At 39.8% G+C, this 25,665-nt stretch overlaps 1 protein-coding gene across 1 annotated transcript in view; it reads left to right on the forward strand.

Moving 5' to 3' along the window:
- The window catches only part of SMOC2 (SPARC related modular calcium binding 2), a 640,791-nt gene extending 626,767 nt beyond the window's left edge, over positions 1-14,024 (forward strand). The window contains exon 13 of the mRNA XM_077283220.1: positions 13,239-14,024. Coding sequence (XP_077139335.1) covers positions 13,239-13,259 — 21 coding nt within the window. The 3' untranslated portion in view covers positions 13,260-14,024. The remainder of the gene's footprint in view (positions 1-13,238) is intronic.
- Positions 14,025-25,665: the final 11,641 nt, after the last annotated feature.

Genomic DNA, 25,665 nt, shown 5'->3' on the forward strand with positions numbered 1-25,665 from the left:
TCAGGGCTCTCCAAACGCGACATGGTGTCCGATCTCAATTCCAGCCAATTCTGCAATGAAAAAGTAAAACAGTGCTCCTTCCCTTCCGAGCTCTTCTGTGCACCCAAACAGGGGTTTACCCCAACATATGGGGTATCAGCGTACTCAGGACAAGTTGGACAAAAACTTCTGGGGTCCAATTTCTCGTTACCCTTGGGAAAATAAAAATTTGGGGGGCTAAAAATAAAATTTTGTGAGAAAAAAATGATTTTTTGTTTCCACGGCTCTGCGCTATTAACTGTAGTGAAACAGTTGGGGGATCAAAGTTCTCACAACACATCTAGATAAGTTCCTTCGGGGGTCTAGTTTCCAATATGGGGTCACTTGTGGGGGGTTTCTACTGTTTAGGTACATTAGGGGCTCTGCAAACGCAATGTGATGCCTGCAGACCATTCCATCTAAGTCTGCATTCCAAATGGCGCTCCTTCCCTTCCGAGCTCTGCCATGCGCCCAAATAGTGGTTACCCCCCACATATGGGGTATCAGCGTACTCAGGACAAATTGCACAACAATGTTTGGGGTCCAATATCTCCTGTTACCCTTGGGAAAATACAAAACTGGGGGCTAAAAAATAATTTTTGTGGGAAAAAAGATTTTTTATTTTCACGGCTCTGCGGTATAAACTGTAGTGAAACACTTGGGGGTTCAGCGATCTCACAACACATCTAGATGGGTTCCTTAGGGGGGTCTACTTTCCAAAATGGTGTCACCTGTGGGAGTTTTCTATGTTTAGGCACATCAGCAGCTCCCCAATGCAACATGGCATCCCATCTCAATTCCAGCCAATTTTGCATTGAAAAGTCAAACTGCGCTCCTTCCCTCCCGAGCTCTTCCATGCACCCAAACAGTGGTTTACCCCCACATCTGGGGTATCAGCGTACTCAGGACAAATTGCACAACAACGTTTGGGGTAGAATTTCTTCTGGTAACCTTGGGAAAATAAAAAATTGGGGGCGAAAATTTTATTTTTGTGAAAAAATATTATTTTTTATTTTTACGGCTCTACAGTATAAACTTCTGTGAAGCACTTGGTGGGTAAAAGTGCTTACCACACATCTAGATAAGCTCCTTAAGGGGTCTATTTTCCAAAATGGTGTTTCTTGGGGGTGGTTTCAATGTTTAGGCACATCAGGGGATCCCCAACGCAACATGGCGTCCCATCTCAATTCCAGCAATTTTTGCATTGAAAAGTCAAACGGCGCTCCTTCCCTTCCGAGCTCTGCCATGCACCCAAACAGTGGTTTACCCCCACATGTGGAGTATCAGCGTACTCAGGACAAATTGCACAACAACGTTTGGGGTAGAATTTCTTCTGGTAACCTTGGGAAAATAAAAAAATTGGGGGCGAAAATTTCATTTTTGTGAAAAAATATTATTTTTTATTTTTACGACTCTACAGTATAAACTTCTGTGAAGCACTTGGTGGGTCAAAGTGCTCACCACACATCTAGATAAGTTCCTTAGGGGGTCTACTTTCCAAAATGGTGTCACTCATGGGGGGTTTCAATGTTTTGGCACATTAGTGGCTCTCCAAACGCAACTTGGCATCCCATCTCAATTCCTGCCAATTTTGCAATGAAAAGTCAAATGGCGCTCCTTCCCTTCCGAGCTCTGCCATGCACCCAAACAGTGGTTTACCCCCACATATGGGGTATCGGGGTACTTAGGACAAATTGCACAACAACTTGTGGGGTCCATTTTCTCCTGTTACCCTTGGTAAAATAAAACAAATTGGAGCTGAATTAAATTTTGTGTGAAAAAAAATTAAATGTTCATTTTTTTTTTAACATACCAAAAATTCCTGTGAAACACCTGAAGGGTGTTTTGAGCACCTTGAGGGGTGCAGTTTTTAGAATGGTGTCACACTTGGTTATTTTCTCTCATATCAACCCCTCAAAATGACTTCAAATGTGATGTGTTCCCTAAAAAAAAATGGTGTTGTAAAAATGAGAAATTGCTGGTCAACTTTTAACCCTTATAACTCCCTAACAAAAAAAAATTTTGGTTCCAAAATTGTGCTGATGTAAAGTAGACATGTGGGAAATGTTACTTATTAAGTATTTTGTGTGACATATCTCTGTGATTTAAGGGCATAAAAATTAAAAGTTGGAAAATTGCGAAATTTTCAACATTTTTGCCAAATTTCCATTTTTTTCACAAATAAATGTAGGTAATATCAATTTTTTTTAACCACTATCATGAAGCACAATAGGTCTCGAGAACACTGTCACCGTGATCCGTTGAAGCGTTCCTGAGTTATAACCTCATAAAGGGACAGTGGTCAGAATTGTAAAAATTGGCCCGGTCATTAACGTGCAAACCACCCTCGGGGCTTAAGGGGTAAATTTTGCTTTATATACAAGTCATTATAGAGGAAAACAATGATTCTGAATATTTTTTTATTGTAAGATGCAATTTCTCATTTGGAATGATTTATGGTCAGTTCTTAACATGGAGTAAATGTGTGACACCATTGTTCTCAGCAGCTATCTGGGAGTCAGAGACCCTTCCCGAGGTCTTCCCCATGCTGTTCTCCTTCCATTCAGCACTCTTCCCATCCATTTGAACATTTTCACTGCCCACCAGACCTGTTTGTAGGGTCTGTCAGAAAGAAGCTCAGCTTTCCCATTGACTCCCATTATACTTGTTGCTCGAAACGAGCATGTAAGTATTAGGAATTGCTCGGTTTGACCAACGAGCACCCAAGCATTTTAGTGCTCACTCATCTCTACTGTGCTGCCATTTTCTAGGGGGAAGTATCTCTGCCCATCAATAAGCACCGTGAATTAGTGTTCTTAAGATGTAATCTGACAGTGTAAACAGGCTGCCAATCATTCAATGAACAAGAAATTAATTGGGTGAAAAGATCGTTTGCAACAGTCCTTTCATTGCCGAGAACCATGGCAGCCTATGCGCACTGAGCAAAGTACTACAGATCGATTACAGATTGCTAAGCATGCATGGTTTACTGTGTGCTGTCTGTGTAAACAGGTGTAAAGGAAATATAGAATCAATAAGGGAAACAGCAGTAGAGTTACCTTTAGTTGACAGAAGGGTGAAACTGGATATACCAGAATTGTAAGCACAAAGGATATAGCATCTGCCTGCTCTTATGTAGGACTTGGGACCACAGGAGGAATCTTCTGGGAGCATCTAGAGGTGTCAAAAATGCAGCTTCAATGAGCTTCATAGGGGGTTAGCAAATCTAATCTATACTAGCCAGAATATTTCCTATTGTCTGTATTTATGGAGAAGGGAAGGGGCACAGGATATTTGAAATGTGCCAATCCAGGTTAACCTGGAAATATGAGCCTACGGTCCAGACTATAAAAAGCTGGGTGACACAAAATTAAGTGTTCACATGTGGGGGCAGCTTAAAGGCTGATGTGCTCCATGATTTACTCTCCTTCTCTCAGGGAAAACAGGATAACTGTAGTCAGAAACGTTAACGACATTTCTGCTATTTCTCCCTTTTTATTTTCTCCCTTTTTATATATTTACTAGCTGAAGAGCCCGGCATTGCCTGGGCATAGTAAATATCTGTGGTTAGTTATAGCACCTTACTTCTCTTATTTTCCCATCATGCCTTTCATTTTCCCCCTCACATCTCTCATTTTCTCCCTCACACCTCTCATTTTCCCCCTCACTCCTCTCATTCCCCCCTAACACTTGTCATTTCGAACTCACATCTGTCATTTTCCCTCACTCCTCTCATTTTGCACTCACACCTCTCATTTTTACCTCACACCTCTCATTTTCCCCTCAGTATATACATGTTTGTCATCTCCCTTATATATAGTATACACCTGTATGTCATCTCCTGTATATAGTATATACCTGTATGTCATCTCCCCTGTATATAGTATACACCTGTACAGTATGTCATCTCCCTTGTAAATAGTATATACCTGCTGTATGTCATCTCCTCCTGTATATTGTATATACCTATGTGTCATCTCCTCCTGTATATAGTATATACCTGTATGTCATCTCTTCTGTGTATAGTATATACCTGTGTCATCTCCTCCTATATATAGTATATACCTGTATGTCATCTCCTGTATATAGTATATACCTGTGTCATCTCCTAATATATATAGTATACACCTGTATGTCATCTCCTCCTCTATATACCTATGTGTCATCTCCTCTTTTATATAGTATATACCTGTATGTCATCTCCTCCTGTATATAGTATATACCTGTGTCATCTCCTAATATATATAGTATATACCTGTAAGTCATCTCCTCCTGTTTACAGCATATACCTGTGTGTCTTCTGCTCCTGTATATAGTATATACCTGTGTGTCATCTCCCCTGTATATAGTATGTACCTGCATGTCATCTCCTCCTGTATTAGACCTCGTTCACACGTTATTTGGTCAGTATTTTTACATCAGCATTTGTAAGCTAAATTGGCAGCCTGATAAATCCCCAGCCAACAGGAAGCCCTCCCCCCTGGCAGTATATATTAGCTCACACTTACACATAATAGACAAGTCATGTGACTGACAGCTGCCATATTTCCTATATGGTACATTTGTTGCTCTTGTAGTTTGTCTGCTTATTAATCAGATTTTTATTTTTGAAGGATAATACCAGACTTGTGTGTGTTTTAGGGCGAGTTTCATGTGTCAAGTTGTGTGTGTTGAGTTGCGTGTGGCAACATGCATGTAGCGACTTTTGTGAGATGAGTTTTGTGTGGCGACATGCGTGTTGCAACTTTTTGTGTGTCGAGTTGCATGTGACAGGTTAGTGTAGCAAGTTGTGTGCAGCAAGTTTTGCACATGGTGAGTTTTGCATGTGGCGAGTTTTATGTGTGGTGCGTTTTGAGTATGTGCAAGTTTTGTGTGAGGCAACTTTTGTGCATGTGGCAATTTTATCGTGTGGCGAGTTTTCCATGAGGTGAGTTTTGCACGTGTGGCTAGTTTTGCGTGAGCCTAGTTTTGCATGTGGCGAGTTTCGCATGTGGCGAATTTTGCATGTGGCGAGTTTTGAGCGGTGACTTTTGTGTTTCGACTTTTATGTGGCGACGTTGGTGTATGTGTGGTGAAATGTGTGCTGAGGGTGGTATATGTGTTCGAGCACGTGGTAGTGTGTGGCGCATTTTGTGTGTGTGTTCATATCCCCGTGTGTGGTGAGTATCCCATGTCGAGGCCCCACCTTAGCAACTGTATGGTATATACTCTTTGGCGCCATCGCTCTCACTCTTTAAGTCCCCTTTGTTCACATCTGGCAGCTGTCAATTTGCCTCCAACACTTTTCCTTTCACTTTTCCCCATTATGTAGAAAGGGGCAAAATTGTTTGGTGAATTGGAAAGCGCAGGGTTAAAATTTTGCCTCAAAACATAGCCTACGACACTCTCGGGGTCCAGACGTGTGACTGTGCAAAATTTTGTGGCTGTAGCTGCGACGGTGCAGATGCCAATCCCGGACATACACACATACATACACGCACACACACATTCAGCTTTATATATTAGATTGTAAGTGCTGTATATTTTTATGTTAAGGCCTATAATCTTTATTAAGTTGATCCTTGTTCGTTCTAAAGAATCCAATAGGCCTTCAGAGAGTGTGTGACTTTTTCATCACCCTCTGTGTTTGATGAGTGGTGGCAGCCTTAAGTAATTGGGGTTTGCTGAGTGTTTCAGGGTGATTTATGCTCACTTTATAACCTAAAACAGAAGATGAGTACTGTATTGAGTGAGAGGAGATAATTTAACCCTTACAAGCGCACTCCATGTCACATGCTGAGAATTGTGTATGTGACAACAGGCTATTAAAAGGCCGTTAATGGGTGACCAATTGGTGGTTGTTTAGTGCGGCTGGTAGGTTCAACCAAATGTAACCCTAAGGCTGTGTGCACACGGTGCGTTTTTGATGCGTTTTTGCGGCGTTTTTTCCACATGGAAATGGGCCAAAAATTCTATGGAAACCTTATGCAAGCTTATTCAATGACAATCCTGTAGTGTTGTGCACATGATTAGTAAATTTCCATGCGTATTTGCAGTGCATTTTTTTCTGCAGCATGTCAATTCTTTTTGCGGTTCTGCACCCATTGACTTCAATTGAGTCAGTCAAATCTGCAGCAAAAGCACAGGTATAAAAATGCTTGTGGATTTGCTGCGGATTTGTTGAGTTTTTGTTTTGCGTTTTACCAGCTTCTTATGGTGTTTCCTATGCTGTCATCTGTGTAAGTGTGTTGGAAACACTGGTGCTGTGGCTACTGCTGGTAAGATCACTGGTCAGAGCATGGCGGGATTATGCTGGCAGATATCAGCGTGCCCCACAGCTGTTACTCTCACCCGCGGTAACCTATTGCCATAAGTCCGTTGGTCAGAGCGCTGCGGGGTCATGCTGGCAGATGTCTTCGTGATCCCGCAGCTGTGACTGCCACCCGCGGTAATGGTACCACAGACTGTCGGTCAGAGCGCTGCGGGATCATGCTGGCAGATGTCAGCCTGACCCCACAGCTGTGACTGTGAGCCGCAGGCGTGGGACGATGAGACTGCTGCTTCCATCGGGCTTTTTCTGCTGTCACTAATAACAGTGACAGCAGGTGCTGCTTGATGGGAGATGTAGTCTCATCAGTTGGCACCTGTGCTCACAGTGAAAAAAAAAAAGGTAAAATACATGTAAATATATATATATATATATATATATATATACACTCACTGGCCACTTTATTAGGTACACCTGTCCAACTTCTTGTTAACACTTAATTTCTAATCAGCCAATCACATGGCGGCAACTCAGTGCATGCCATTTAGGCATGTAGACATGGTCAAGACAATCTCCTGCAGTTCAAACCGAGCATCAGTATGGGGAAGAAAGGTGATTTGAGTGCCTTTGAACGTGGCATGGTTATTGGTGCCAGAAGGGCTGGTCTGAGTATTTCAGAAACTGCTGATCTACTGGGATTTTCACGCACAACCATCTCTAGGGTTTACAGAGAATGGTCCGAAAAAGAAAAAAAATTCAGTGAGCGGCAGTTCTGTGGGCGGAAATGCCTTGTTGATGCCAGAGGTCAGAGGAGAATGGGCAGACTGGTTCGAGCTGATAGAAAGGCAACAGTGACTCAAATCGCCACCCGTTACAACCAAGGTAGGCCTAAGAGCATCTCTGAACGCACAGTGCGTCGAACTTTGAGGCAGATGGGCTACAGCAGCAGAAGACCACACCGGGTACCACTCCTTTCAGCTAAGAACAGGAAACGGAGGCTACAATTTGTACAAGCTCATCGAAATTGGACAGTAGAAGATTGGAAAAACGTTGCTTGGTCTGATGAGTCTCGATTTCTGCTGCGACATTCGGATGGTAGGGTCAGAATTTGGCGTAAACAACATGAAAGCATGGATCCATCCTGCCTTGTATGGAGCATCTTTGGGATGTGCAGCCGACAAATCTGCGGCAACTGTGTGATGCCATCATGTCAATATGGACCAAAATCTCTGAGGAATGCTTCCAGCACCTTGTTGAATCTATGCCACGAAGAATTGAGGCAGTTCTGAAGGCAAAAGGGGGTCCAACCCGTTACTAGCATGGTGTACCTAATAAAGTGGCCGGTGAGTGTATATATATATATATATACTCACCTTAACGTCCAATCCACGACGCCCTCGTCTCCTAGAAATAATGTAAAATAATAAACCAACTAATACTCACCTTTCCGCCATAGTCCACTGATCCCGAGTGTCCCATGGCGATCTCACGTGTAGAATGGTCACATCTGGAGATGTGACTTCTCTACCCGGCTGCCGGTGATACACTGACAGGAAGTAATTGCTCCTGCAGTGTATCACAGAGCTTCCATGAGAGGTCATCTACTCCGGTGCTCTCATGGCACCACCATGTGAGAACTTTCCCATGCAGCAGTGGTGCCGTAAGGGAGATCACCGGAGCTGATCAGCTGATGAACTTCGGTGAACTCTCTCACCGCAGCTCAGTGACACACTGCGGGAGCGATTACCTCCTTTCAGTGTATCGCCGGTTGTCTTTGAGAGCAGTCACATCACTGATGTATGTGACTGCTCTCAAAGTGATCAGGATCATTGTGGGACATTATGGATAATCTTCTCGGCAGATAGGTGGTGAATATTTGTGGTTTATTATTTTATTTTTGTTGCAGAAGGCGTTGGCTTCAGTGGATTAGGCATTCAGTGAGTATGGTTTAGTTAAGATTATTAAAGGAGTCTGTGTCATTATTTCAAATAAAGGACTTTATTCTGGGTGTCTGAGTTTTTGTGCAATATCACTATGGGGTTAGTAATGGATAGGTGTCTTATAGATGCCTCTTCATTACTTACTTGTTGGCATGATGCCACCTGACAATACAAAGGTGACATCAACCCCACAAATATGAACCTCATTTTCCACTGCTACAGGGCAAGTGGGAAAAGCACCTTTTCTGGGGCGGCTGAGAGCTGATGTTTTTAGTCTGGGAGGGGCCAATATCCATGGCCCCTTCTTTGGCTATAAATATCAGCCCCCAGCTGCCTGCCTAACTGTTGCTGGTTCAATTTTATAGGGGGACCATATGTCAATTTTTTTCTTGGTTCCCCCTGTAAGCTAGACAGTAAATTGTAAGCAAACAGCTGTGAGCTGATATTAATATACTGGGAACTTTTATGGCTAATGGCTCCTTCCCAGAATATTAACAGCCCCCAGCCATCGGCTTTCCCTCTGCTGGCTATTAAAATTACATGGGAGCACACACAATTTTTTTTTTTCATTTTTTTTTCTTTAAAATTAACAGTTGCTGTCTGGTTACAGCCTATGTATGTTTGTTCTGTTAAGGCTCCTACATAGGCTGGTGACAATGTGTGTGTTTGTGTTTACTTATCGGCTTAGTAATGAGGGTGTCTGGATTACACCTTTTCATTACTAAGCCTAGAGCTAGGTGTCAATGACAGCTGCTGACACCAAGCCCTACTACTGCATCAGCATAAAAAGGTGGAGTTAAACCAAGAAATTACATTACAAAACTTTTTCTTTTAAATGTTTAATTAGCTCAAAAAAGTATTAATTGCTGTACAAAAACGCATACAAAAAACGCACCAAAAACACACATTTTTTCACAGCGTTTTTCCTGACAAGACATGCAGAAACCTTGCAGAAACGTGCACACATATCCTTAATGTGTCATAGCATGCATTCTGTTGCACCCGTAAAGTGCCTGCGATTGCCTCAGCCAATGTTGCTACTTGTATTTTCTGCTTCAATTTAACATTTAAACACCATTTTAATTCATACTGACAAGCTAGTGTCACAGCACTCATTTTCTGTATCCGTGCAGTTCCTGCAACTGCCAGACTCAATATCACGGTTTTTATTTTCTGCACTAAACTAGCATTTAAATACGACCCTTAATTATAGTTCAGTCTGTGATAGTTTGGTGAGTGATGGCACTTAATAACCTATTAGATGTTATCACATCTCCTGGAAGCTGGAGCAAAACTCCACAGCTCTGTACGCAGTCTAGTGGCTGCCTAAGGGTACTGCAGATGTTCTCTTCAATAGAAAGTGATCTGCAGAGCCCTGGAGCTGCCTACACAATGCACAGCACTGCGGTGTTCCACTTCATTCACTGAGTAAATGAGAGTGGATTGTCAGAGGATAGCTCACTATTAAAGGGAACCTGTCTCCCCGTTTTTTCAGTATGAGATAAAAATACCATTAAATAGGGCCTGAGCTGTGCTGGACAATAGTATATTTTGTGTACCCTGATTCCCCACCTATGCTGCCGAAATACCTTACCAAAGTCGCCGTTTTCGCCTGTCAATCAAGGTGGTCAGGTCAAATGGGCATGGTGAAATCGCTTCTTCTCCCCCAGATCTTGCTCATCTTTCCGTTGGTGGCGTAGTGGTTTGCGCATGCCCAACAGGGGAATGCACAGCGCAGCTGAAGAAAAAGAGCGCGATCCTCCGCTTTTTCGCTGGTGTTCGCGAGTTCGCATCTCGGCTTCAGGAAAATGGCCGCTGCGATCCCCATCTGCGCATGCGTGGCATCCCGCGGCCATTTTCCTGAAACCACCGGGCAGCAGAGAGCTCCATCTGCGCACGCGCGGCCTCAGGAAGATGGCCGCCGAAAAAGCGAAGAATAGCGCAGATCGCTCTCTTTTTCTTCAGCTGCACAGTGCATTCCCCTGTTGGGCATGCGCAAACCACTACGCCACCAACGGAAAGATGAGCAAGATCTGGGGGAGAAGAAGCGATTTCACCACACCCATTTGACCTGACCACCTTGATTGACAGGCGAAAACGGCGACTTTGGTAAGGTATTTCGGCAGCATAGGTGGGGAATCGGGGTCCACAAAATATACTATTGTCCAGCACAGCTCAGGCCCTATTTAATGGTATTTTTATCTCATACTGAAAAAACGGGGTGACAGGTTCCCTTTAAAAAAAAGTACTGGCAAAATCCGATTACGTAGCTTTTACTGATACCAAGTTAAACCATTTTTATAGTAAAGACCAGCTTGCTGTCACTAAATAAACTCAATAGCCATATTGTCAGACATGTACTAATTACTTATCTGAGCATCTATTTTATGGCAAGACAGTTTTAGCAAAATATGTAGTGGAAATAACAAACTTCCCATGAATGTAAATTACCAAAGCAAGCTTTGAGCAGACATTGAGCAAATAAAACATACCGAGAGATAAGTCTGAAAATGACAAATTTACAAAAAAAATTGTAAATTAGGATAAGTGCAAGATAAGTAATGCAAACATAATAGGAATTTTCTTTGACGTAATATTAATGGCCTGTCTATAAGTCCCCAATTCACTTCATATGTCAGCTGTCTCCTTTGACTTCTTCATGCTTTTATGTTTTTTAAAAAAGAAGCGTTTTTAAGAATCTGAAAAAAATCACAAAAGTTGACACATATGTGATATTGCTGCATTCTGGAATGTTCTATCAAAATATAAACTGAATTAATTAGATTGGTACACAGCACAACAACAAAAAATTACTTCTCACTGATTTTAATAGTCCCCTTAGGGGACTTGAAGCTGCAATTATCTGAATGCTTATACTATACCTAGCAAAAATCACAAACTCCTATGAATGCTAGCTATTGGTTGACGTTCACAGGTGGATTGTAGTGACAGGACCGGGGGTCATCAGCAGACCCCTGGCGGTCACGTCACAAGTGCGCCAATGAGAGTGTGGAATGACGTGCTCCCTGCCAACATGTGTTAAATCCCTTTGTCAGAGATTGACAGTGAGATTTAGCAGGTTAACAGTTGTGGGCAAACCCACATCAATGGCAGGGGCATGACATATGACATAAATGTACACCATATGTTGTGGATGGGTTTAAATATAATTTGATATATATAATGTCACTTTTCTATGACATATCACATTTTACAGCGTGTGCTACCTGGTTACACATGTGTGGTTTTTATTAAACCTTTTTTAGGAGTGGGAAAGGCTAACAGTTGCCTCACGTATTTGTTTGACGTCTAGCAAAATGATAAGTTTTTTAGATACAGCACACACACCTTTTTCTAAAAGTATAGTGTTTTGGGGCATTTTTTATAGGCTTTTCAATAAAACACACCTTAAAAACATTTGGAGAAAATGATTGTACACTAATAAGTAAAGAATGGCACTAAAGTAATTGAATCTGTAAGACCATGGATTTTAAAATGCAAAACAATATGTGTATGTTGCGGTATGTGCAGATGTACTTAACAGCGTTAATAACAGTTATTTTTCAGATAGTTGGGCCTGCAGAATCCCTGTGTATACTTTCTAAATATATGTCAATATTTAGGGCATACAGTGGGTACGGAAAGTATTCAAACCCCTTTAAATTTTCACTCTTTGTTTCATTGCAGCCATTTGGTAAATTCAAAAATGTTCAGGGCTGCAGTGATAGTTGAGTTTGTGGAACTTTCTGCCATCTCCCTACTGTATCTCTGGAGCTCAGCCACAGTGATCTTTATCTCTCTCACCAAGGCTCTTCTCCCATGATTGCTCAGTTTGGCTGGACGCCAGGTCTAGGAAGACTTCTGGTGGTCCCAAACTTCTTCCATTTATGGATTATGGAGGCCACTGTGCTCTTAGGAACCTTGAGTACTGCAGAAACTCTTCTGTAACCTTGGCCAGCTCTGTGCCTTGCCACAGTTCTGTATCTGAGCTCCTTGGCCAGTTCCTTTGACCTCATGTTTCTCATTTGGTCTGACATGCACTGTGAGCTGTGAGGTCTTATATAGACAGGTGTGTGCCTTTCCAAATCAAAGCGTAGGACCTGGTATACGAGAGATGCCCTAAAGTGGCTACCAGGTACACATAAAATTGGCCATTTTTATGCGCTAAACGCTCTCATTTTTCATATTTCTAGTGCAGTAATGCAGTTCAGTTTTCATGTTTCATGTTTGCATGTTTCAGCGCTGCAGTGTGCTGCCTTATTTACTTGACCTTTCCACATCAAGTCCTATCAGTTTAATTAAACACATCTAGACTCCAATGAAGGAGTAGAACCATCTCAAGGAGGATCACAAGGAAATGGACAGCATGTGACTTAAATATGAGTGTCTGAGCAAATTTATGACCATGTGATAATCAGTTTTTATTTTTTATTAAATTTGCAAAAATTTCTACATTTCTGTTTTTTTAAGTCAACATGGGGTGCAGAGTGCACATTAATGAGAAAAAAATGAACTTTTGTGAATTTACCAAATGGCTGCAATGAAACAAAGAGTGAAAAAATAAAGGGGTATAATACTTTCCGTACCCACTGTATGTTTTGCTATTAAAATGAATAGATGCATTATGAGATTTTCACAGCATATTCGCCATCTGTGCAATGTGTTACCTTACCCTATGTTATGTTCTGGAAATAGAACCAAGCCCAAAGAATCATTTGAGAAATGTAGAAAAACCGATAGGAGAAAGTATCAATATTGCTAATTTTAAAGTGGGTTTTCAGCTTCAGTAACCTATTTCAGTGTTAAAAATGCTGCAGACAAACAACAGAGACTGAGGCAGCGGTGGCCGCTCAGTGCTGGCCCAGGGAGGGTAAGTAAAGCTCAGTCTGCATTTTTATACTGAACTGCACCAGGGGACAATAGTTTACTGAAACTGAAAACCCCCTTTAATAGTGTTTCAGTGTTTAAATAATGCGCCATTTCATATTTTAACTATTAAATTACTTCCATGGCTCTCCTCTTGTTTCCTGCAGATCTCCCGGAAACAAGGATGAATGCGTTTAAGACCATCAAGAATCGTAATTGAGAAGCTGATGCCCAATGCCACATAGGCAGTGATACAGAAATAGTATTTGCACTTTGTACTTTAAATGTAAATTCACTTTGTAGAATTGTGATATTTAAGCAGACTTTTGAATCTGTGAAACGTAAGGAACTTGTGGAAATTTACACATACAATGTATGTGCCTTGCTCTGTGTAGCTCTTCTAGATGTACAACTTTAGCATTTTCTCTGCATTCTTTCTTTCACTTTGATGGTAGCTAGATGCTTTGTAGATGAACGTACATGTATTGTAATTGGATTTTTTTTCTGCTCATTGTATAATTCAGCTCCTTTCTGTTCTATGCTTATGTTCAATGTTTTTACGGGCAGGATTTTTAATAGATGTCTTTTTATATGTTTGCATATTTTCTGATTGTTGTGCCGAATAAAACACTATGGAGCTCATTCATCACAAAAGTGGCATCAAAGCTTTGAAAAGTCGCAATTCTTTTCACAACACGGAGTTGAGTGAAAAACTGTGACTTTTGGTGTGTACATGTCGCTTTGGATCAGCTCAGACAAAATGGGCGAAGCGGGAAAGGAGCTGGGAGTAGACATGTCGTGGTCGTGGTCATGATAAGTGGGGGCTTGTTTACTCCAGAAACGTTACTCCACTCCTTGACTGAAGCAGCATTTTTGGCGAGGCACATGCCACCCACAAGGGGCACCAAATTTATTAAGCGGTGTGAGCTTCTTAAAACCCTGCTGTTCTGTTTAGATTTCACATACACTTGTACTGTTCCCGGTCATTTTTGACCGTCCTTATAAAATAATCATTTTTAGCTAATCTAAGTGGTTTTTTTAAACAGTTTTTGCACTATTATATTGCTTGTGAAGATGGTTGTTCAAATACCAGAAAAAAAATAAATACAAAGCTTGTTTTATATTTTTTTTATATCCAAAAGGGAACATGGTATTTTTTCGATTTTTGTAAAAATTGATTATTTTTGCAGATAAAAAAAAATCTTGATCTAAATGTTAACTATAAGTAATAATATCAAACATTATGTAGATATACTTTTTTCAAAGGCAAAAAAAAAAAAAAAAGCTTTTTTCTCTATAAAATGGCAAAAAACGTTGTTTTTTATACACTTATACTGTTCCCGGTCATTTTTGACCGGACCTAACAAAGTTGTGATTTGTACCTAATTCAAGTGTTATTTGATTACCTGTTGCATTGTTTTACTGTAGTGAACATGGTTTTCAATAATCAGATGAAAAATTAAATCAAAAACTTTTATTTTTTGAATCAAATAAATTAACATTTATGTACAGTGTAATACTGTACAACCAGCAAACACATGGAAAATCAGAAAATCATGATTTACAATATGAAATGTTGACAACTGAATGGAACTAGATCTATATGAACAGCAGGGTAAATAAAAACCAGTGAAATAAATTGCGCATAGCTATACTGGAAGCGAATCCGTCGGCTGTATCGCAACTTGAAAATGTTGGTATGTGTAAATCTGTTCTGACCAAAAGTAGTCAGATACATTGATAAATAGTAGTAGATGCAATATATAGTTCAAAATGAGGTGATAGCACCTTTATTTTTGTCAAAAATTGTCTGGAGAGCTGAATAAAGGCCTATCGGTCATTTTTGACCGAACAGTACAAGTGTAAAAAAAATTGTACCAAATAAAGTAAACACAAATTAAAAAAAAAAAAAATTCCCACAGAGAGTACCCCCCTAATGACGAAAAGTCAGGGAGCCTCAAGTCTCAGAATCACACGCTGAATTTTTATAACATTATAGAATTTCAAAAACGGTCATTTTTGACCTAACAGAACAGCAGGGTTTTTAATGAGCTTTTCCATGAAGACTGGTGTAGTGCGAGTGTGCGCTATGCCAGCCTTTGTTTTCTGTCCATCTTATGAAAAGCTTATCAATCACAAATTAGTCAGCTTATGACTGCGACTTTTATTTTACATTTCCTGTAGCCTCTGTTTATAGTAATAGTAACACAAATATCAGCTTTTCAATAACTGACAAATTGATCCAAGCCCCTGGGCAAGCAGTCTTTGTCACATAATCACAAAAAGGTTTGTTTCTCTGTTGTGAGACTAATCAGTCCAAAGGAAGAATGTCAAAACAAAATCTGTTCATTCCACCTGGCTAAGATTTCATGTACCCATTCATTCCTCCTCCTCCCAGTGCCGGGGGCCAACATGTAGCAAAAGCTATCACCTGAACAAACTAGAAACATTTGCCTCAAGGAGGAGCAGAAAGTGTGCAACCATCGCCTTGAGCTTTCTTCTTGCCATCTGGGAGATGTTTGAACAGGCATTAATGCATTCCCCTTAATTCCTTTTGAGGTGCCTTAGGGAACAAAGTATTTGCAGATGTGAACTTTATAGCTCAAGTGCATAATACAGTTTTCAAGATTTTGTACTTTAATAAATTATATTCATCTGTTGCAATAACCAATAATCCTTCATCTCAGAGCACACAAAATGACAGACATTGAAAAACTGCAGCTTTTCTTTTTTATATTTCATTTTACTATTGTGAAAACGTTGGAGTAGACTCACATATGGTTTTCAACAGCCAATAAATAGCAAGGCGAGCTTTTTGTCATATATATAAATTACACGGATACCAGAAACAGGCTTGTTCTCTGCAGCATGTTTTAGCTTTCTACACAATATTGTATCAGGAACCCAAAAGAAAATGGACCCTAGAGCTAATAAAATATTAGAAAGTTTATTGAAAATATTCTAAAAGTTATATTCAAACAACCATTACAAATTTTATAATTAAATTAGGACGCAAGTAAGAAGAGATAGACAACAACTTAGTACCACGTGCAGGGAGAGAGCAATGCAGGTTTAATATATAAGCCACTACGTATTTCATAAAAGCTACTCATATACATAAATAGATCATCTCAAAATTATACCTCTAAGAAATTATGAAGATAGATAACAGAATACTATATGTAGACTAATGGTTCAAAATATCATACATGATCCATATCCATATAACGCCCCCCGAGGAAGCCAGAAGTGCGAAACGCGCGTTGGGGTTCTCATCCCACGTCCAGGAGCAGGTTGGTTCATCCATCATATTGGTCCTTTTCCTCCTCTTTATATTGGGACTTTTTCCCTTTTCCTATGGCTGCTGCTTTCCTTCCTACTATGGTATTTAATTCCCACATGCTGTGACCACATGTCATAATTATATTGTTGGCACACTTTGGCCTTTGGATATTTGTCAGCCTATATATGTACTTTTAAGAGGATAAATATAGTGACTAATAATCATTACTCAATCTCAGTGTATGGAAACTGCGTTTTATATTGTGTGCCCCCAGTGAGGTTTTTGATATAGTGTAGTCGCCATTGTAGCGCTTATTTGCACCATATATATTGCACTATTGGCACTTTATACACGTCTCCATTATCTGATGTTATATATGGATCATGTATGATATTTTGAACCATTAGTCTACATATAGTATTCTGTTATCTATCTTCATAATTTCTTAGAGGTATAATTTTGAGACAATCTATTTATGTATATGAGTAGTTTTTAGGAAATACGTAGTGGCTTATATATTAAACCTGCATTGCTCTCTCCCTGCACGTTGTACTAAGTTGTTGTCTATCTCTTCTTACTTGCGTCCCAATTTAATTGTAAAATTTGTAATGGTTGTTTGAATATAACTTTTAGAATATTTTCAATAAATTTTCTAATATTTTATTAGCTCTAGTGTCCATTTTTCTTTTGGGCCCTTGTAATTACCGCATGGCGGAGCTCATATAATATTTGACCCGTTTTTTGGTCTATACAATATTGTATCAGTAGCCTATCACAAATACTGACATGTAATGGAGCAGACACACTTCTCTACATCATGATATACTGTATGTTATGTGCTGCACTGTCATCCATACAACTAGATCTATCTATCTAATATCTATCCCATATCTATCATCAATCTAATATCTATCTATCTATCTATCTATCTATCTATCTATCTATCTATCTATCTATCTACCATCAATCTACTATCTATCCCATATCTATCAATCTATCTATCTATCTATCTATCTATCTATCTATCTATCTATCTATCTATCATCAATCTAATATCTATCCCATATCTATCTATCTATCTATCTATCTATCTATCTATCTATCTATCTATCTATCTATCTATCTATCTAGCTATCCCATATCTATCATCAATTTAATGTCTATCCCATATCTATCTATCTATCTATCTATCTATCTATCTATCTATCTATCTATCTATCTATCATCAATCTAATGTCTATCCCATATCTATCCATCTGTTTATCTATCTATCAATCTATCTATCTATCTATCTATCATCAATCTAATATCTATCTATCTATCTAAATATACAAAAAGACTGATCCAGCACCTTCTACGTGTGAACATGTGCAAGTTGCGAGACCGCATTATATATATATATATATATATATATATATATATATATATATATATATATATATATATGCAGACTGCCCAGACCATAAATCCACCCCCCTCGTTTTCTCAACGCAAAGAAAGAACCACATTTATATTCAACATATAAATTTATTGGAGAGTAACAAGGTAAACAGGTCTCAGCTCTCTCTGTTAGCCACCAGAAGTTGTGGGGATATGCCGCCAGACTCCCAGCACATGTTACCCGTCTTGTTCTTCTGTCAACCACTGCGACTTTCATAAATTTTGCAAAATAAACCTAGAGCACAATCAATTAACCACATAAATAAAAAAAAACAAAATGGGAGGGTGGGCAGCTCGACACAAAGTTCAAACAGGCTAAAAACGCTTCAGACACAGCTTTATATACCCCGCCAAGGGGAAGCAGATAAAATGGAAGTGCCACCATTAACCCTTTTCACATGCGCCTGAGAAAAAAGGGGGGAAAGGGGTGGAAAAAACTTATATATAACCATGCCGGCCAGTCAGGGGGTCTCTGTCAAATAAAGCCGGGCCCCTGCATTCTGGCAACTTGCACATGTTCACACTTAGGCTACTTTCACACATCAGGTTTTGGCCGTCAGGCATAATTGGGCGAGTTTTGAAAAAAACGGATCCGTTTTTTTTCCGCCGGAGCTATTTTTTCTTATAGAGTTGTATTATCACCGGATTATGCCTGATCGACACACGTTTCATCCGTTTTTTGCCGGATCCATCCAAAAAGCTGTTTCCGGCGGGTGGAGATAAATTACAGAGGAACGCTTTTTCTGTCCGGCAAAAAAATGCCCAGCAACTGATCCGGGGAAAAACATATGAAACTGAGATATGAAACGATTATTCCAGTCTCTCTCTCTCTTTATTAAAAAAAAAAACAATGGCTCCAACAAAAAAACGGATCCGTTGCATCAGTTTTTAAGAATTTGCAACGGATCAGTTTTTTCAAAAATTTGCCGGATCCTGTCTGACAACAAAAAACTGATGTGTGAAAGTAGCCTTAGGAGGTGCTCATCAGTCTTTTTGTATATTTAGCTATTGGATGTTGGCTGCATCCAGCCTGATTCTGCACTCCTCCCATTGATCTGCAGGTGGCCTTAATCATCTCTACTTGCCCACAAATTGTAGGCTAAACCCAGGAGCAAGCATGAGTGTCCAAAATTGTAGGTTGATAGTCTAAGAGAAGGCATGTACAATAGAGCAGGGACCCGTCAGAGGGAGGTCACCTTGCTGTGGTTGATGGGCATACATGAATTGGCCAATTTATGCGCTAAGAACCTTCATTTCCGTAAGTTAAAAAAAAATGTTTTTGAAAAAATGTTTTTGAGTAGCAAAATCTAGATTATGACTTTAATGTTTTTTTGTGTTTTCACATGGCCTAAACTTATACATAGATAGATAGATAGATAGATAGCAGCACTATCTATCTATCTATCTATCTATCTATCTATCTATCTATCTATCTATCTATCTATCTATCTATCTAGTATCTATCTATCTATCTATCTATCTAGTATCTATCTATCTATCTATCTATCTATCTATCTATCTATCTATCTATCTATCTATCTATCTATCTATCAAGAGAATGAAAATTAGAGCAGCACAAAGAAAGAGTCCGGGTGCACAGCCCCCCAGGCAAATACCAAACCTCAATTATAAAAAAAAACAGAAAAATTGGAGGCAGCACACCGTTTGTAGTGAAAAGGAGCTATTTAATCAGCCCAGAAGGTGATGTTTTGATCCCAACAGGAGCCTTTCTTAACCTTTCTTTGCTTGAGAAAGGTTCCTGTTGGGACCAAAACTTCGCCTTCTGGGCTGATTAAATAGCTCCTTTTCACTACAAACGGTGTGCTGCCTCCAATTTTTCTGTTTTTTAATCTATCTATCTATCTATCTATCTAAAAAAAATTAAAACAAGAGCAGCACTAACACATAATATTTGGGTGTCTAGCTCCCCAGGTATCCATCAAACTTTGGAGGCAGCACACCATTCAGATTAAAAAAACCTTCTGTTTAACCCCTTAGTGACCGGGCCAAATTTTTTAAATCTGACCAGTGTCACTTTATGTGGTAATAACTCTAGAATGCTTCAACAAATCCCAGTGATTTTGAGACTGTTTTTTCGGGACACTATATACTTTATGGTAATGCTAAATTCAGGTCAATATGTTTTGTGTTTATTTATAAAAAATAAATATCAGAAATTTGACAAAAATATTTAAAAATTAGCAATTTTCAAAATTTTTAATGATTATCCTTTTAATCCAGATAGTCATATTACACAAAAACATTAATAAATAACATTTCCCTCATGTCTGTATTACATCAGCATCATTTGTAAAGCGTTATTTAATTTTGTTAACATTTTAGGAGAATGTAGCAGTAATTTTTCATTTTCTCATGGAAATTAGCAAAATTATTTTTTTTTTAGGGAGCTATCTAGGTTTGAAGTGACTTTATTGGTCCTATATGTTGGGAACCCCCCAAAAGTGATCCCATTTTAAAAACAGCACCCCCTGAGATGTTGAAAACTGCTTTCAGGTAGTTTATTAACCCTTCAGGTGATTTTCAGGAATGAATCCATGGTGGCATGATATGAGTGGAAAAGTGTATTTTTACCACCGGACTTTTGAACATGCCACCGACGCCAGCAGACTCTAAGGGTATGTTTCCACGTTCAGGAAACGCTGCGTTTTTGACGCTGCGTTTTTCCGCAGCGTCAAAAACGCAGCGTCCAGATGTTACAGCATAGTGGAGGGGATTTCATGAAATCCCGACTCCACTATGCGTTAAAAAATGCATGCGTTTTTGCCACGGAAACGCACATGCGGTGCGTTTTTTCAAAACGCAGCATGTTGCTACAATGAGCAAAACACGCAGGAACACCGCAGGTGACCTGCCAGTGACCTCAGGTGCAGTTTTGGTCAGGATTTTACCTGCATAAAATCCTGACCAAAGCCTGAAGCAAACCTGAACGTGGACACATACCCTTAGGCCGCTATTTGGCCATGAACTACCATGGCAAACATCAGGACAACACAGTCATGATCTCAGGGTGCCAATAGGGATAAAGAGGGAGCCCCCACTCTATTTTAACCATTTATGTGATATAGTCATTATCGACAGCAGCATCTAATTGGTCAAACAGATAAGGACGGTGCCAACTCTGATCGTGGCTGATGCAGCAAGTTGTCAGCTATAGTGTACAGCCGACAGCTGCTGGATTGTCACCTGTATGGGGATGCTATTCTCTTATATCTCAGGTCAATAAAAAGACGTATTGATGGTCAATAGGGGGTTAATGGCCCATCATGGTGAAGTTTAATTTCGTAAGTGAGATCCTTTCTTAAACCGACTTAAGCCGAATTAAGAAAGGTTCTCATTTAGGAACTGAAACGTCCCCATGATGGGTCATTAAACAGAAGTTTTTTTCACTCTGAAAGGTGTGCTGCCTCCAATCTCTTGAAGTATCCATGTGTCTATCTATCTGTCTGTCTGTCTATCTATCTCCATCTTTGCACATCTTTAATACCTAAAAATCTGTCATTTCTATTCCGGTACATGACACATGGATGACACACGTTTAGTACACAGATGGTTCTCATGCACACCCATTAGAAAATCACATGGTTAGTAAAAATGGACCACCTAGAGTACTTTTTTTTAAGTGGGCGTGTGAAAAGGACATTAGGTGTGCGGTGTGCATATTTTTGCTGAATCAGAAATGTAGCATTAAGGTCACATGCACATGTTGAGTATTTAGTGAGTTTTTATTTCAGAATTTGTAAGCCAAAACCAGGAGTGGGTGAAAAATACAGAAGTGGTGACATGTTTTTATTATACTTCTGATTGTTCCACTCCTGGTTTTGGCTTATAAATACTGATGTAAAATACTGACCAAAGACTGAATGTGTGACCATGGCCTTTCTTATAAATGGTTCAGAAAATCTGCAACAACAAAAACTCACCAAATCTCATTATGGAAACATATCCAAAGACTAAGTTCCCACTATAAGTATTTGTTGAGCTTTTAATGTGGCAGATTTTTTGCTGCTTTTCTGCATTTATTAGGTAACTTTTTTAATTGCGTTTTTGAGTGCGTATTTTATGAATTTTTATCGCATTTTGATGCTGTGATATTTGTGTTTTTTTGCTATGTCATGTTTTTTATAGAGCTGCTTTGTCGTTGATACTTTGACAAAGCTTTAGTGATACAGTCATGTGCAGATTACATACATTTTAATGCATTTCCTCTGTGTTTTTTAAATCCACATCAAATCAATTTCACTTGCGTTACGCTGACTTGTGCAAATTTTCCACAAAGAGTTATATTAGATGCAGAAAATCCACAGTAAAAACAATGCATTTGCATTTTCACTGCATTTCTGCTGCGGAAATGCAATAAAAACACATGAAAACCACACATGACGGTATCAATAAAGTTTTCTCAAAGCCAAATACCAGGATGTTGTTACAGAGCAGCTTTATTTAAAACCTGACATAACAAAAAGAGACAAAAACTGCATTGTTAAAAATAGTGTAGAAATGCTACCAAAAATCTGCAACTTCAAAAATTCACCAAATACTCATTGTGGGAACTTAGCCTAAAAGCAAAAATGCTATGTCCATGGTCATACAGAGGGGACCTTCACTGGCACACTTGGGCTCTTATGAATGTACTTTTCATATTCCTCAGCACAACATGAGAGCAAATTCAGATGCCCATGAAATACGGTCCATGATGGGATATATTCCTATGAGGCTGCCAAGTTTGAGTTAGTAGACTCACAGCCAGTCCGAGTATCATGGTCAGTACACGGACCCCATTTCAGAGATGATTGAATTTGGTCTATCAGTTTGCATCACCTTTTTGGATTTGGATAAATAATATGTGGTTACAAAATAGTAAATTGCATATACATAATGGTTACAAAATAGTAAATTGCATATATATTAGCTAAATGGTTAGCACTTTAACCTAAGATTTAAACTTATTACACAGCTCCACTGTGTTCATACGCAAATACATACAGGTGCTTCTCACAAAATTAGAATACCATCGAAAAGTTAATTTATTTCAGTTCTTTAATACAAAAAGTGAAACTCATATATTATATAGAGTCATTACAAACAAAGTCATCTATTTCAAATGTTTATTTCTGTTAATGATTATGGGTTGCAGCCAATGAAAACCCCAAAGTCCTTATCTCAGTCAATTAGAATAATTAACAAAAAACACATGCAAAGGCTTACTAAGCATTTAAATAGGTCCATTAGTCTGTTTCAGTAAGCTCCACAATCATGGGGAAGACTGCTAACTTGACAAGTGTCCAGCAGGTAGTCACTGACACTCTCCACAAGGAGGGTAAGCCACAATAGGTCATTGCTAAAGAAGCTGGCTGTTCACATAGTGCTGTATCCAAGCATATTATTGGAAAGTTGAGTGGGAGACAAAAGTGTGGTAGAAAAAGGTGCACAAGCAACCGGGATAACCGCAGCCTTGAAAGGATTGTTATGAAAAGGCCATTCAAAAATTTGAGTGAGATTCAAAAAGAGTGGACTGCTGCTGGAGTCATTGCTTCAAGAGCCACCACACACAGACGTATCCAGGACATGGGCTGCAAGTGTCGTATTCCTTGTGTCAAGCCATGCAAGACCAATAGACAACGCCAGAAGCGTCTTATCTGAGCCAAGGAGAAAAAGAACTGGATTGTTGCTCAATGGTCCAAGGTGTTGTTTTCAGATGAAAGTAAATTTTGCATTTCAACTGGAAATTAAGGCCCAGAGTCTGGAGGAAGAGTGGAGAGACACACAAACCAAGCTGCTTGAGGTCTAGTGTGATATTCCCACAATCAGTGATGGTTTGCAGAGACATGTCATCTGCTGGTGTAGGTCCACTTTGTTTTATGAAGACCAAAGTCAGCGCATCTGTCTACCAGGAAATTTTAGAGCACTTCATGCTTCCCTCTGCCAACAAGCTTTTTTGAGATGGAAATGTCATTTTCCAGCAGGACATGGCACCTGTCCACACTGCCAAAAGTACCAATACCTGGTTTAAAAACAACAGTATCACTGTGATTGATTGGCTAGCAATCTCACCTAACCTTAACCCCATAGAGAATCTATAGGGTATTGTCAAAAGGAAGATGAGACACCAGACCCAACAATACAGACTAGCTGAAGGCTGCTATCAAAACAACCTGGGCTTCCATAACACCTCAGCAGTGCCACAGGCTGGTCGCCTCCATGCCACGCCACATTGATGCAGTAATTTATGCAAAAGGAGCCCGACCAAGTATTGAATGCATTTACTGAGCATACATTTCAGTAAGCCAAGGCACACAGGTACATAAGGAAGGAGGACCCTGCCCGCGAGGGCTCACAGTCTGCAGGGGATGGTTGTGCGGCGGTTCAGTAGGTTGAGGATCACTGCAGGCTGTAGGCTTTTTGGAAGAGGTGAGTCTTCAGGTTCTTTTTGAAGGTTTCTATGGTAGGCGAGAGTTTGATGTGTTGGGGCAAAGAGTTTCAGAGTATGGGGGAAGCACGGGAGAAGTCTTAGATGCGGTTAAGGGAAGAAGAGATGAGAGGGGAGTAGAGAGAAGTTCTTGAGAGGATCGGAGGTTGCGTGTATGTAAGTACCTGGGAGACCATGTCACAGATGTATGGAGGAGACAGGTTGTGGATGGCTTTGTATGTCACTGTAAGGGTTTTGAACTGGAGTCTCTGGGCGATAGGAAGCCAGTGAAGAGCTTGGCACAGGGGAGAGGCTGGGGAATAGCGGGGAGACGGGTAGATTAGTTGGGCAGCAGAGTGTAGGAAGGATTGGAGTGGTGCCAAAGTGCTAGAGGGGAGGCCAGAGAGTAGAAGGTTGCAGTAGTCAGGGCGGCAGATGATAAGGGCATGCACTAGTGTTTTTGTGGTGTCGCGGTCAAGGAATGCGCGGATGCGGGGAAATATTTTTGAGTTATAAAGTATCCTAATTTACCGAGATAATGACTTTGGGTTTTCATTGGCTGTAAGCCATATTCATCAACATAAACAGAAATAAACACTTGAAATAAGATAAATTGAAGAAAAGGCGGAATGCACTCACCAATCTTCAAAAAATCAGCTTTATTAAGTCTTCATAGATAAAACTTCATGGCCGGGAGGAGAGGAGTGGAGCTCAGGCGAGCAGGAGGAGACAACGGCCGTTTCGCGCAGTGCTGGCGCTTCAACGGGTCTGTATACATATTATACTATTTATCTTATGGAACGTACCTGTTTTTCTATGGACTTGCACCCGGAATCGTTCAGTGTGGCTGTTTTGGATTAAGATGATCTCCAATTACCGGCTTTTCACCTAACAAATGTTGGACAATGCCGTTCGTTTTTTTTCTTTTTCTGCTATCAAACACTTGAAATAGATCACTCTGTTTGTAATGACTCTATATAATAAATGAGTTTCACTTTTTGTATTGAAGAACTGAAATAAATTAACTTTTTGATGATATTCTAATTTTGCGAGAAGCACCTGTACATAAAGCATCACTTGAGCTTATGTGAATCAGTCCTTTGGTTCCATCTAAAGATCACCCACTACTATAACTTCATGGACTACCTGGCCTAAGGACTTCGAGCATGCAGCATTCATCTTGAATATGATATCATTCATGTGTATGGATATGTGACCTGGGAACCCTATTATTCGTAATGTACCTTATATATCTCTTTGGTTACACATTTTGGTTTACATGTTACATTTTTTTAAATATTTTTAAAACTATTAATTAGTGTGATTTCTGTCTTTCAGCGGCTTTGATGAAGTGCCTGAAAATGCTGTGCTATTATTATCTTTGCAGGAGGAATAAATATAGTTGTAATCCTGAAATCCGGTTTACAAGAATCATATCTTTGTA

This window comes from Ranitomeya variabilis, chromosome 2, assembly GCF_051348905.1.
Source record: "Ranitomeya variabilis isolate aRanVar5 chromosome 2, aRanVar5.hap1, whole genome shotgun sequence".
NCBI lineage: Eukaryota > Metazoa > Chordata > Amphibia > Anura > Dendrobatidae > Ranitomeya > Ranitomeya variabilis.